Source organism: Capronia coronata (genome assembly GCF_000585585.1).
Source record: "Capronia coronata CBS 617.96 chromosome Unknown acBCG-supercont1.1, whole genome shotgun sequence".
In the NCBI taxonomy this organism is placed as follows: domain Eukaryota; kingdom Fungi; phylum Ascomycota; class Eurotiomycetes; order Chaetothyriales; family Herpotrichiellaceae; genus Capronia; species Capronia coronata.
In genome coordinates this window covers 4,418,533-4,432,475 of record NW_006912893.1, presented here as the reverse complement: position 1 = coordinate 4,432,475, position 13,943 = coordinate 4,418,533, and the positions used below count along the sequence as shown (strand labels likewise).

Here is a 13,943-nt window from a genome sequence, read left to right as displayed (position 1 = left end):
GTTTGCCAACCCAAGATCAATCACCACCCGCTGACTTCATCCTCGCCCTCCAGCGTCCTGCGCTGTAGACCTTTCGCGATTTCATCCGCTGTTTTCCAGACCCTCAAAAGATTTCCACCCGCAACCTTAGAGGCATTCTCATCACTTACGCCCAGGTTTAACAGCTCGGCAATCAGGTCAGGGTACTTGTCTACCCCTTCGAGACCTCTGGGCGTCAGCTCACCCATGCCATCGAAGTCACTGCCTAGTCCGACATAATCGTAGCCAATCTTCTCACCAACATACATAATATGGCGAGCCACTTGATGCAGTGTGTTGTTCTTTTCGAAAAACTCGGGGAGCACGCTCGAGTTCGGGGGCGGTAGACAAGAAATGAAAGCAGGTGAGAAGTTGATCATCACCAGGCTCTGGGTTTCTTTCACGAGATCCAGGATATCATCGTGGACATTTCGGGGATGCGGGCATAGAGCGAAGGCCGACGAGTGTGAGAAAATGACTGGGGCCGCAGAGGTTTTGTTGCTCAGAACCGCTTTCTGTGTCCAATAAGATGTATGGGAGATATCGATGAGCATTCCGAGACGATTCATTTCCCTCACGACTTCTCTTCCCGCTGCTGTCAGACCACCCCTATGGTAGGGCGCAACTGCTGTCTCTCCCTTTGATGTGATTAATGCAGCATCGGCAAAAGCATTGTGGCAGTTCCATGTAAGTGTGGCAGCGCGAACACCCAGAGCATAGTACAAGCGAAGAGTCGATAGAGGGGCAGTTTGTGGAATTTGATGTAACCCTTCGATGCTGATTGGAGAGATCAGCGATCTCGAAGCATGAAAATTGGACAGAGCTTCTGACAGAGGGGCTGTTGCAGAGGTAAAGTTGTCGGGATAATGACTTTGGAGCCGACGTATCAAGTCTATTTGGGAGAGGGTATGTGCCACGGCGCTCGAATAGGTCTCATCGGAGAAATCGTCGCTGGCATCATCTGGGCAAACCACAAAGGCGCTCCAAAAAGCGCCTCCATTTTGCCCTCTTCCCAGCCGCGGAAGATCGACGTTGAAGCCCATACCTCCATGTTCAAATTTGTCTTTGAACTCGTCCGAGTATAGTTTATTCTGGTATGCACCTCGAATGAAAATGGCGAGATCATTGTGCCCATCAATCAACGGCGTTCCCTTCAGAATAGCAGAAACGCGGTCAGCGACTGTTGATGGCGGCTTGTTTGGTAAGGGTATAGGGTTATTGTCTTGCAGGGAGGGTCCCAACAGAGTTATCACGAAGCCCATGAAAACCACGATGGTGAATATCGAGGCGATGGTGCTCAAGGCTGATCTGGCGGATGTGAATGGCGCCGCGTGGGCATCGTCTTCCTCGCTGTCATCTTTCCAGTCCCCGCCAACAGAGGTCTGCGACTCGGACGACTTTACATCGTGATATTGTCCAGTGCTTGAATATCCATAACCTTGTATCTCTGGAGCGGGTTCGTTTCGAGGAAGCAGAGGATCGAGCTCGGTCTTGGAAGACATGCTAGGGAATGGTGGCGGTGATACAATGCAAACAGGCTACCCGTTTTGTCAAAAGGTACTTGGGTATCAGTGCAGATGTTGTACCTGACGTGTAGCCAAGTATTGTAAATGGTATGCAAGATGCCGTCTGTCTTGTCCTACTACATACTCTGTCCGCAGCAGACGAGCCTCCGCAGGCTGCATCCATCGGTCGTCAATGGCTCTTATCGTTGATTGAATCCAATTCGGACGGCGGAGATAAGCATATCATCACGTGTCCAAATGCGGAGGTGATTACATAAGGTGTCCCTGAACGGCAGATGCAGAGCTGCACAGCGGCGTCTCTTTGTGTGCAACTGTCAACAATCCCGACGCGCTGCTGGTCCCAACTTGAATCGACTTGGACCACTTCCATTGCATAGCACAAGGACGGGCACGCACAGAGTCAACTGGTCCTGAACGTCAAGCAGCTCCAGGCCAAGCTTGGGTGTAAGTAACCCGCACTGGCAGGCGTGTGAAGTGAAACGCGTCTCAAATTTCCCTGCTCGCCGTGTGCACGCGAGACCCCAGATCCACCTTGATTCTAGTCTTGACTGTCATCCGGTTTGCCAGAAGATGGAGCCTCTGATTCTGAAATCGGGCACCGGTGATGAATGACTACTTCCCTCCTCCTCCGTCACAGCTACTTCCTGCAGAAAAGCTAGTTGCTGATCGCTGCTGCATCTATCAGTCATGTCTGCCAACTCTGGAAGCGGCGGAGTACGAAACCTTCGGGCCATGTTCGAGAACAAAGCCAGCGATCAATCAACATCTCCCCCGAGTCGAGGCCGATCTCCGAATCCTTCAGAGCTTTCCAACAATAGCAGGCCTATCAGCAAGGTCCGGGCGAGCTTCGTTGCGGTAGAAAGAAACGGGGAAACCGCAGGAGCACCCATTCTCGGCCTTCGACGGCTGAACAGTGAACTCAGCAGTCAGGGCAACCCGACAGAGAACCATACAATGGACGTCGGCAACTTTGATAATGCACTGGTCGAGACGCAGGCGCCTATATTAGCAGACACCACACATGAGCCTGAAAATTCACAACCGACAGCCAGCGACACGGTCGAAGGCGGGTTGGGCAGCATACTGAAAGGATCCGCCTTTGAAGAGGACACGCCAGCCAAAGACACTTCCGAGGCGAGGAAGCTAGGCGAAGCCCTCTCTTCTGGACGGCCACAGGGCAAGATCGCCAAATCGCCATCGACCCCGAAAGATGAGGCAAAGGCTGCGGAGATGGTTCAAAAGATGGAAGCTGGTAAGAGAAACAAGTCGGGGCCTCCCCCAACCACTTTACTTCAGACGACGAAAAGCGCTCAGCCAGTCAAACCTCCTGCTACAAGACAGCCCACCGCAAAGCCCGTACCCAAATCTCCCGTCACTTCTAGGCCCTCGCCAAAGACGCAGACGTCGCCCATGGCACATATAAGAGGAGGTCCAGCGAAAATAAGAGGGGTTATGGAGTCCGCAAAGGCGGCGCAGAGAGCAAGAGAAGTGCCTCAGCAGGACGCCGTAAAATCAGACAAGAGGAAATCAGACGCACACAAGTTGGACACGCAATCCAAACCGAAACCCACCACAGAAAGCGTCAAGAAGGAACGGACTCCAACGTCACCCAAGGCCGCCCGATCACTGGGACCCGTGAAGCCCAGATCACCAACTGTACCCACCAAGCTTCCTCCTGTTGCTACAGCATCGACGGCAGCTTCGGCGGCCCGAAGTGATGCTCACCACTCCCCAACCGAGCCGAACTACCGCAAGCCTGTTGCCAGAAAGCCATCTGCCACAGCTGTCCGACCGCCTCGAGCTAGTATCTCGTCCACTACATCTACGTTGGCGAAGAAAGCATCGCGCGCGTCTTTGACAAATGGTCATGACAGACCGCAGTCTCGTGTGAGCACGAGCAAAGCTGATGACGGGTTTCTCGCAAGAATGATGAGACCAACCGCGAGCAGTGCACAGAAAGTCCATGAAAAAGTCCTGATTAATAGTCCACCGAGATCGAAGGTTCCATCATCTCACAAAGCCAAAGATGTCACGAAGCACAAACCGCCGCCGAAGATGCACCTGCATCCTTCCAAGGATCATGAAAGCGAAAATAAAGAGAATGGAATTGCTGTTGACCAGAGAGCATGGCCGGAAGCAGCAGCAATCTCTCCTCTTGCCGTGGTCAACGAAGATACGCCGCCCAACACCGAGAATCAAGCATCTGCCCCTGCATCGACAGAGGCGACGGATAAGGTGAATGGAGAAGGAATAGCAGCTTAGTGGAGGAGGATCAACTTTGGTCCCCAGGATTCTCTCTACCACCGGTTTACATGATTTTGCATCACAGCGATTTAGCGACGGATTCTGACAACAGTCTCTTAGCGGACATCGGGAATGTCATTGACATTCTTCTACTCCTATTCTGGCCACTGATCGTCTTGTGCCTGGCTTGTTGCCTCAGATTTTGGCCGCTGGACGAGGCTGTTGCTGTGGCCCAAAGTGGTAAGGCGACATACTTTGCCCCTATTCAAACCCATTTGCGGCGTTGAGACTCTATTCAAGTCGACATTGGGTCTAGCTTTCTCTATTCAGGTCGAGATCGAGTATAGCCCGTCTTCATGTTTCATTATTCCATTCTGCGCTCTGCCGGCCATCGACTTTGTCTCTGCTATTCATCTCTCTTTACAGCCTCTGTTCTTTGCAGTTCTCTTTCTTCGCTCAGCACCACAACGATGGGGATCTCGGTGATGTTGCGGCATCTGGGCTCTGTCTACCTCCCGCTTTTCTTTGTGTGACAATTTTCAAAGCGACTTTCCGAGCTCTGCAGTGGCAGCGTATAAAGTACATGGACCGGTCATGTTCCCCAGTCATTCACCTCGTATACACACTCACAAAACTCTTACAATACCAAAAAAAAGCCGGAAAAGAAAATACTTATGATGCAGTTAACAGCTTCAACAGTTGCAGCCATCCTGGCCTTCACTGTAGCCCAGGTTGGTGCCCTGCCTTCCCCTCAACAAACTACCACCGGCGACTCAGTGGCCGCGACCCAGACACCCCCTCCCCCGTCCGCTCCCGAGTCTGTCCCGGTCTACTATCCCGAGGAGGAATTCTACATCGAGAAGCGCTGGACGCCCTCGAACCATCCGGGCCAGGGTGAAGGTCATGGTCAAGGAAATGGCATGCCACCCAAGTGGCAAGGTGGTGTCCAAGGTAACGGCGGCACCGATCGCCATCCATATCAGGGCCAACACGGCGGCCCCAGTGGTATGGGCTTTGGTTCTCACGGCTTCCACGGGCCCATGCCCGACTCCGACGAGTACGACGGCTACGATGATGACGTCCAGGTTGCACGTGGGGCCCGTCGCGCCATCAACCTCGACTTCTCGCCCGAGGACCACGATGACGTCGAGCCCGCCGTTCACCCGCTCGGCCGTCGTGCCATCAACATGAAGCAGTACAAATGGTACGAGTACCAGACCAGGAAGCCGTTCATGGGCTTGGTCGGCGGCAACCCCAATATCCGCAACCTCAACTTCAGGGACCAGAGTCGGACGCTGGGCATGGGCCTGCGTCGCCGTGACGCCGCTCCTCCCATGGCCCGTTCTCTCGTGCCCACTCGATACCGGGAGCCCATGGAACGCGGCCATTTCGGTCCCATGCCTGATGAGGTCGAGGGTGGTGACTTTTACTACTATCCATATGATGAGGAGAACTAGAGCTCAGATCTAGTTGTCTTGACCACCGGCGGGTGAGGAGAAAAGATTGCATGTTTCGAGCTCTCTGGAAAGGGCGCGGGGTTGAGTCTCGACTGCTAAGCAGGATATTGACGCTGGACGTCGGTCTCCTCTTTGGCTTGAGCAATTTGAGTATCTAACCTTCCATGCTTCTACCTTCCTGTCCTTAACTTCTACACAACTGTTCTGGCATGCTAAAAGCCTCCTCCTTTGTTCGTACGTTTGTTTCTTATGAGCTCACAGTTCCTTCATTCTGCCAAATTTCAATTCCTCGCATTCGGACTCGGTGCATCTGTCGCTCCTCCATCGGACCTGTGCTGCGTCCGCTCCTTAGGAATAATCGTCGATATGGGCTGCTTCCACCGATACCGGCACCAGGAACAGACTTCGAATCTGCAACAGTTCCGACAAAAATCAAGAAGAGAGAAGAGAGAAACGTACCAGAAAGAACGTGGGACCATGAATTCATCTATGGACGACGCATTCATACCTCATTGTTAGATTATGCTGTGGAAAAGGATCACGCATGCTGAGTGCAAGGGTCGATAAAGGGGATGTTCAGCCTCGCACGTGACCTGGAGGTTATGGCCATCGAACTTCGACCTAGGTGCCCTCACAAGCATGGATGGAAAGTGATTAAATAATGTCCCAAGGTGTAAGATGGATGAGGATTGCCATCTCGGTTTCCAGTTTCTCTTCTAGAGGAGCCTAATTCGAGACAATTGCTTTTCTTTTGAACCATCGACGCCAATCCATGCTGGAATCTGTACACACAAGCACAAGACGAAAAGCGGCACAGCAGAAATACCGCTTGCCTGCCCAAAATGGTGGAATGCAGGCTTTTGACAGATCAAGGTCTTTTTTGACAAGATGTAGAACCCCCGCCCAAGCCAACATCGACTCCCTTTTTTTCCTAGTGTGCAACACCGCCCCCACCCCAAGGGGCTGCTTTTTTTTCCCGTCAGTCATGAAAAACCCCATCAACCAATCGAGTACGCAGTTCGTCATCATCGTCGTTGTCGTCGTCATCAGGCATGTCCATTTCCAGTGCCGTTCACTGTGGCCGCGGTGCCGTTGACGAGTTTGCCGCCGAGCTTTTCTCGGCGTTTTCGCACGGCCGAGGCCAGCATCTCGAGCACCTCTTCTGTGTCTTCCCAGCCGATGCATGCGTCGGTGATGGACACGCCGTATTTCAGACCTGATTTGCCCTCGGGTGGCACTTTTTGGTTGCCTAGATGTGATCACCCAATGTCAGCAATTGCGCGTTGTTCAACCAAAGGGGGATAGGTCCGGACGGAACCACTGTTGCGACGAGTCTTGAAGTGCTAGGTGACATGACAGGCCGGGCTTACCCTCGTTGATGTGACTTTCGATCATGACGCCCATGATACCTTCTTCCCCGTTCTCGATTTGGTCGGCCAAAACCCTGGCGACCTTGGGTTGGTTCTTATGCTGCTTCTCGCTGTTCCCGTGTGAACAATCCACCATGACTCTAGGGGGAAGACCTTTGGATGCCAGGCTCTCCTTCGCCTTGCGAATGCTTTCCTCGTCGTAGTTGGTGCCTGTGGTGCCGCCGCGCAGGATCACGAAGCAGTCTTCATTGCCTACCGTGCCCACGATGGCCACGACACCGGGCTTGGTGACGGACAAGAAGTGGTGAGGATGTCGAACAGCGCCGATGGCGTCGATGGCGACGCCTAACGTGCCGTCCGTGCCGTTCTTGAAGCCTACGGGGAAAGACAGACCCGAGGCCAATTCCCGGTGGAGTTGTGACTCGGTGGTCCTGGCCCCCACGGCGCCGATACTCAGCAAGTCGGCCAGGAATTGAGGAGAGATGGTATCCAGCATCTCACTGGCGAGGGGCATACCCTTGTCCGTCAGGTCGACGAACAACTGTCGACTTAGCCTCAGCCCCTTGTTGATCTTGAAACTGCCATCGATCTCCGGGTCATTGATGAGTCCCTTCCAACCAACCGTGGTGCGAGGCTTTTCTAGGTACGACCGCATCACGATGACAAGGTCATCCTGGTGTTTCTCCTTCAGCTTCAGGAGCCGGTCGCAGTAGTCGAGCGCGGATACCGGGTCGTGGATGGAGCAAGGGCCAACAATGACAAGCAGGCGGCGATTGGGGTCTTTATCTTGGATCACGGCAACGCAGTCATCGCGCCCTTTGAGGACGGTGGCTTTAGAGGTGGCTGTCTGGGGGATTTCATGTTGCAGTAGGTCTGGTGGTGTGAGAGGATTGTAACCGCGGACTATGCGAGATTCAGTCAGAGACAACGAGGCATTCGAGTCAAGCGTAAAGAGAAACGTACTCCGCCAGTCTTCAGAGCTCTCTCTATTACCGACGTTGGGGTTGGTAATGTAGTAGGACTGTATCCGCAAGAGTGTCAGTGAGTCACCCGTCGGAAAGTGTTCGACGGTGGTGGCTAGCACGGTAAATACTTACAGCCATTTTCTGTGTAAAGGGAACAACTCAAAGAGAAAAGAGATTTACCGCGAAAAGAGAACCAAGCACAAAGCGGGCAGAAAGATGTTCTCGTCGACTGGTGAGGATGCGCAAATGTTGAAGCTCGCGGCGGCGGCGGTGACGATGCGAAGCGGCCACCCGCAAAAAACATTAATTACACCACAAGTGGTGCGAATACCTACTGATACTTACTGATACTTGTTTCTCACTTTCTGGACCTAGTTTCTTCAAACTTACCGGTAACAGTCCGTCACAAAGGTCTCGACTGGGCCCAGAACTCAATGGCCTGATCACGTGATATAACGACGTGGAATAGCGAGTCTCTGATTGGCCAAGAGAGCCTTCAAACGCAGCCTTGCCATGCATTCCCTTACTATAGGTACGTACCTACTAGGTACTGCCATCTTGTACACGAGGCTTTCCCTTCCATACCTAGTGAGGCAAGTATTGATATTAATATTTGGTCCTGGTATTCAGGTCATCGAGGTCATCACTGGCGCGGCCTTTTGCTCTTTTCTGCCACCCTACCAAGTTCCACTCCCCAAACATCTACATCCCATGGCCAGTCTTCCTCTGGCCATCTGCCACCCAGACACAATGCATCCACAGCGATTCAGGAACTATTGCGTCACTTCAGTAGTCTATGCTCGTCGCCCCATTCACCTCCGTTTGCTGCACTTCGAGGGCTAGCGCTAATGCATCATGGAACAGATCAATCAAGCAACCCGCGGACCACGCCTGAGTGGGTGACTATACGAGAGTTAGCATCTCCAGTGTCATACAGGCTCTCGTTCAACAACATACCGAATCAGCGCAGAAGGTTCCATCCTTGTTGGTCAGTTCCGTCAGCCCTCTCCATGGGCTGTCCTTGACCGCTTGTTTACAACCGACCAGGCGCTGGGTTGCTTGTTGGTATGATTCCAACCGAGCCGCCGGAGTGTATCGCCGCATCAGATCAAACTTTAGCAGCGCTCGCAAGAAGAATCCAGTTGGCCACAACCATTCAGGTCCTTGGTGATAGTTCCTCCCTTTCGAGGTCGCAAAGTCCGCCGAATCTTCCGAATTGTTGTAGTAGGGGCGGTAGTTCAAGTCCGATGGGTCGAGCGTTGCCATCCCTGTTGGACCGCGTAGGACATCGTCGGCCGTCTTCAAGGCCGACAACGCCCTTTCAGGTGTGAACAGGTCGGCAGCCACCGCCATCGCGATGGGGAAGTTTGGCCGCAGTTGGTAGTCCTCGTACGGCTTTCCAGATCGATATAAGTCTTTGTAGATACCCCGACGATTGACAAGTTTAGGGTCAATGTCATGGTCAGCATCTTCCTTGCGGTCCGCAGGAACCCAATAACATCGCTCAAAGCTGGATTTGATGCGATCCGCCCACTCGGCAAACGAAATCTGGTCTCCTTGCTCGGTCTTCACTCCCGAGTACTGGTATTTTCCCTGCTTGTGAAGCTCGGAAACCCACCTCAAGGCACTGTAGGAAAGCCCGGTGATCTCCACAGCTGCCCCGTCTCGAGGCGTTCCAGGGACTCCTTTGCTACCAGCGCGTTCGCTCTCGCCCATCTTATCCATCCAAGTTCCGCAGTTGAATTGGTTGCCTCCAAATATAATCCCCGTCTCCCAATCCACGTGGACGTCAATCTGAAACCCTTCAGGTCGCATTTGCATGTCTAACTCGAGTCCAGCATTGTATTCTCGGAACGACAATCCAGACGCATGACGTTGCAAGATTTCTTGGATAATGTCTTCCACCGTGGACTCGGTCGAGTACGCACGGGGGTCGTCGTACGGGAACCATGTATCATCGTAAGGAAGGAATCGTCGGGGGACTTTTTCACGCAGGATCGACAGTCCGTCCGGAACAATCTTGGTGAAATCCTGGATGTTCTGGAGGAAAAACCAAGGGGAGTCTCGTGAGTTGTAGCGAGGAGCCGCACCGCTGCTCAACAAGTTGGGAATCAATCCATGCTTCAAGACGCTTCCAAAAGCTTTGATGTGCTCCTTGGCTTCTTCGAACTGACCAGTACACAAAAAGAGACCGCGCAACGAGATGAACACATCACGGCCCCAGCATCGGGCCCATTCCACGGAGAAGTGAGGTAAACCAGCCGCAAGGCTCGGCACACTCTTGGTTGGCCACAACGAGGCGGACTTGACGTATCCTTCCATTTGTATGCTCACCATGGCCAGACTCTGGAGGAAATCTTGTCCATGTTGAATATTCGGGTCCATCAAGTCCATTGCTCTCTTAAAAGCAGCGTTGTAGGCGACCTGAACAATCAAGGCAAAATAACGCGGTAAGAGGAAGCTTGGGATAATGCGCACTGCATCGAACCGCTCTTTGAACCATTCGGCGGGTTTCTTCAGCTGTGAATACCATTCGCGGTTGGAGATTTTCTCCGTCCGCCCGATAATGAAATCCAACGCCCATTGCCCTGCCCGAAGATGATTGCAAAGAGGGTGCGCGAGATCGTTCCGTCTGACAATACCCTCGAGAACACTCCACCAGCCTTGAAGCCCTGCATACACCAACGGACCGTAACCTGGTATGTGGTAGACTCCATCTTGGCCGGAGCTGGAGTCACGCTCTTCCGCCTCGCACCGGTAGAGCATGACATTCAGATCAGTGAGGCTGAGTTCACCGAATCCTTCCTCCGTCCCACTCGCAATGAACGTTCCCAGACCGAGAGAATGCTCCGCAGACGGAACCCACGTCTCGAAAAGAGCAATCGATCCAGGTGGGAAGAAATCCGCTACGGTGATTGTAGTGTTGCCGTCGCCAGACTCGATAGTGGCGCCTTGGATTTTTTTGACTCGGGAGGGCAACCCGACAAGATGATCTTTGTCACTCAAGGCGGCCTGCTTCGCTTCACTGCTTTGATCCACCTCCAGCGTCCAAGCTCCTAGCTGGCGTGCTTTGGTGCCAGCCAGATGAACAGGACTTAGGCCACCATTGCCATTACCCGAGCCAGGGAACGCGGTGTGAGCAATGAGGAAATAACCTTTGCGGGAGTCCGGATGTACCCGGTGTAGAGTGATGAGTTCACCTTCATGGTGCAAAAAGGTCTCGTCGTAGCCGTCTTTGCCCATCATGGTATGTATCTGATTCAGCACCTTCTTGACTCCGGCGATGCCGCCTTCACCCGCTCCCGAGCCAACTTCTCCTTCGGAGCTGGCTGACGTGTATGTACGGTGCTCGTGCACAATTTCAACCAGCTTTGGGTAAATCTCGTCGAATCCCATGACACTACCCGTTGCGCATGCACACATGTTGACGAGCGCGGCTGTGGGTAGGGTGTCTCTCGCATCACGTTTTTGAGCTGGCGTCTCGTTGTCATGGGTGCAATCCATAAACAGAGCATGCACTGGACTTTCTCTGATATGATTCACCACCTCCTGGGTCCTTGGGCCGGTCCCATTGGTAATGCCATTAGCCTGCTTCCTTGATCGTTGAGGGACGTTGATCTCAAAACTGCCGATTGGTCGACCGCAATGCCGATGTACGATTCTGCTCAGTTCTTGCGTGCTCCAAGCCTGCATGGCCTCCCGAATGAGGGCACTGAGACCTAGGCGCTTCACAAAGACGTAATCGGTCTCTTCATTGCCGGTAAACAGCTCTGCGAACACGGCCAAGTTCGGCTGGACCTTCCTGGCTTCATCAAGAAGATATTCTGCAACATGAATTGGAGTAGAGTGGCAATTGTCGATTCGGAAAGCCGTGAAGTATTTGGCCATTAGTCGAACGTATTGTGTCATGTGTTCCCACAGGTAAGGATTATCTTCTGGCCCGGTTCCGTACCGCAGCTTCACGCAGTCGCTCCATGGAATGAGCTCTCTTCTGAGATAAGGACGCCAGTCCGGACCTGCGTTGTCCTTCATGGCGTCTGCAGCCCAGATCCATCCATTCACTGCAAGGGACAAGCACCTAGGGTCGTGCTTCTTGGTTGTCTCGTTGAGCGGGAGTCGGGCAAAGTAGGTTTCGATCAAAGGGTTTTCCTTGGTGATAGGGCCCAATTTCGGGCCGTTTGGGTCCAGCCTTGTGTACTGTAACCTGCCTTTGACCTGATCGATAATCGTTGCGACATCCGCGTCATACTCCCGATAGAAGGGAAGGTTGAGCTCGTTCAAGATCGCGGTTATTGCAGCTTCGGCTGCACCTACATCGGCGTCGTCTTCGTACCGTCCATACAAGACCGTCAACACGGCCGAACCAATCTCAGGGTTGACTTTCCGAGAAAAGCGCCCGTCTATGCGCAGACCATTGAGCAAACCCTTCTCCTTGAGAAATTTTGCTTTCTCATACAGTGACCATAATTTCAACGAATCAAGCCCGCCACCAACAGAATCCTCGAAGCCTCCCGAGGGCAGCTTGGTGGCTCCCTTTCTCCAAGCGTCAATGACATCCTCTGTGTCGGACTTGACGTCGCAGACGAAATACTCCCATAAGCGCATTTTGTTGATAACGTGCTCCTTGATTCCATCGATCGTCCTATCTAGATCATTGGCGTTTTTGAAGATGGTTGGGAGGCCCAGTGACTCGAGCTGATCACTATATTCGAGGAGAGCGTTATCCAACTCCAATGCCGATTGGAGCCAGGGCGCAGTCACAGCATTGTAGCCAGCTTCTGGATGCTCCTCTAACCATTTGCTGTTATTGGCAGTGTGGTTGAAAACAACGTCAGTCAGACCTAGTAGCTGGTGCTCCTCTTCCATCGACTTGACCATTTTCGCGATGTCCTTTTCCCCGCCAGGAAACAGCTGCGCATCAAAAGCCAGCTGGTCGTATAGACTGTAAGGTGAATCTGACTCGCCCCTCTGTTGCAAGGGGGTGAAATGGACCATGTTGTAGCCTCTCCCACTGATACCTTTGAAGTGCCTGTCCCAATCCTCTGGGTACTTTCCCATGAACTTGGAAACGACAGAGAAAATACCCAAAGCGTCCAAGGGCAAGCTCGACCCGGCCAGACACAACCTTGGCTCGATGTCGACATAGTAGGTTTGGGTGCGAGTCGGTGGTGGTGTTTCGACATCTTCGAGGGAGAATATCGGTAGCGGAGTGTAGGTAGTGTAGAAGGCAAATGCTCCCGCGCAGGTAATGGGGATGTCAATTTCAAAGGTCTGATTGAAATCCGGATGCAACTTGTACTCGCGGAAGTGATGTCGGTCAAACATTTGGCCAGGTTCAGGGATATTCACCCAAAGACTTCCTTGACGGCATATTGAGCTTGCTCCCTCGATAGCGAACCTCAAGTAGTAGGCTGGGTCGGTAGGCGCAGGCAGGTAGATGTATTCATGAGGCACGTCTGGGGCGCCAGCATCGGTGAGAGGGAGGAGGTAGACCTGACGAGTACTCTGATGAGTCTTAGAAGGCATGATGCAGATGCAGCCCCGCAGAGGGAGTGTGACAGAGCTCGTTGCTGGAATTGAGGACGCAGAGCTATCTCATAGTTTGCTCGTCCAGGCCAACGCGGAACAGTCTCGAGGAGGGATCGAGGAGGTCTTGCGGGTAAAGGAGGGAGGTATGATTGACTAGAGATAGTGATACAGGGAGAAGGGGTAAGGATAAAGGAGAACAAGTTTGCTAGTCGACGCCGTTGTCGATAAGATCAATGGCAGTAAAGAATCAAGTCATGATGGTTGAGAAAAGTCTCGGTCGCCGTCGTTTACAGCAGGAAGCGTCGGCCGGCGCAGACAAGGATGGGAGAGTTCATCGGAGTGTCAGAGTACCTGCCTATCTGCCAATCTGCCAACCTACCTGCTAGGGACGGTAAGTGGCGTGCCCGGTTCCTGCATCCCACTCTTTTTGAGGGACGAATGGCGGGGGAAGCAGCAATGCGCGCGAATATATGATTAGGCAGCTGAGCCCCTATGGGCCTCTGAACCACCTTTAGCTTGCGGGCGGTCAATCGGTAAGCGGAGGCCTAAAATGCTTCTCAAGTCTCCAGGCATTGTTAGGGACCTACCTACCTACAGAATAGGTACCTAGACCGATCTCTGTCAGTCTCGTAGCCACAATGCGAAGCCCACTCCAGCGTCAGTGGCTTGTTGAGATTGTTGTTGAGATGATGGCAGTGGCACATTTTAGCAGTGTTGGAATCTCGTTAAGCAGCGGCCCACACTCAATACTAGTAATTCCTTGTTGTTCGCGTCATCATCTGGCAGCAGTACCTACGTACCTACCTAGGTAGTGTCGTAGCTGCGGTTGCAATC

The 13,943-nt window shown here is 52.9% G+C and overlaps 5 protein-coding genes across 5 annotated transcripts; 2 read left to right on the top strand and 3 right to left on the bottom strand.

The window, feature by feature from the left end:
* Positions 1-20: 20 nt before the first annotated feature.
* On the bottom strand, positions 21-1,520 carry A1O1_01579 (membrane dipeptidase; the record flags this gene model as incomplete). The annotated part of the gene is made up of 1 exon (XM_007722492.1): positions 21-1,520. One exon carries the CDS (start codon positions 1,518-1,520, stop codon positions 21-23), a length of 1,500 nt encoding a protein of 499 aa, XP_007720682.1.
* Positions 1,521-2,231: 711 nt separating this feature from the next.
* On the top strand, positions 2,232-3,806 carry A1O1_01578 (uncharacterized protein; the record flags this gene model as incomplete). Its single annotated transcript, XM_007722491.1, has 1 exon — positions 2,232-3,806. The coding sequence occupies one exon, from the start codon at positions 2,232-2,234 to the stop codon at positions 3,804-3,806; it is 1,575 nt and encodes a 524-aa protein (XP_007720681.1).
* Positions 3,807-4,465: 659 nt separating this feature from the next.
* Positions 4,466-5,245, top strand: A1O1_01577 (uncharacterized protein; the record flags this gene model as incomplete). The annotated part of the gene is made up of 1 exon (XM_007722490.1): positions 4,466-5,245. One exon carries the CDS (start codon positions 4,466-4,468, stop codon positions 5,243-5,245), a length of 780 nt encoding a protein of 259 aa, XP_007720680.1.
* A 1,046-nt stretch (positions 5,246-6,291) lies between these two features.
* On the bottom strand, positions 6,292-8,099 carry A1O1_01576 (3-deoxy-7-phosphoheptulonate synthase; the record flags this gene model as incomplete). Its single annotated transcript, XM_007722489.1, has 4 exons — positions 6,292-6,494; positions 6,616-7,518; positions 7,579-7,636; positions 7,971-8,099. The coding sequence occupies 4 exons, from the start codon at positions 8,097-8,099 to the stop codon at positions 6,292-6,294; spliced, it is 1,293 nt and encodes a 430-aa protein (XP_007720679.1).
* Positions 8,100-8,366: 267 nt separating this feature from the next.
* On the bottom strand, positions 8,367-13,106 carry A1O1_01575 (alpha amylase; the record flags this gene model as incomplete). The annotated part of the gene is made up of 2 exons (XM_007722488.1): positions 8,367-8,483; positions 8,538-13,106. The coding sequence occupies 2 exons, from the start codon at positions 13,104-13,106 to the stop codon at positions 8,367-8,369; spliced, it is 4,686 nt and encodes a 1,561-aa protein (XP_007720678.1).
* Positions 13,107-13,943: the final 837 nt, after the last annotated feature.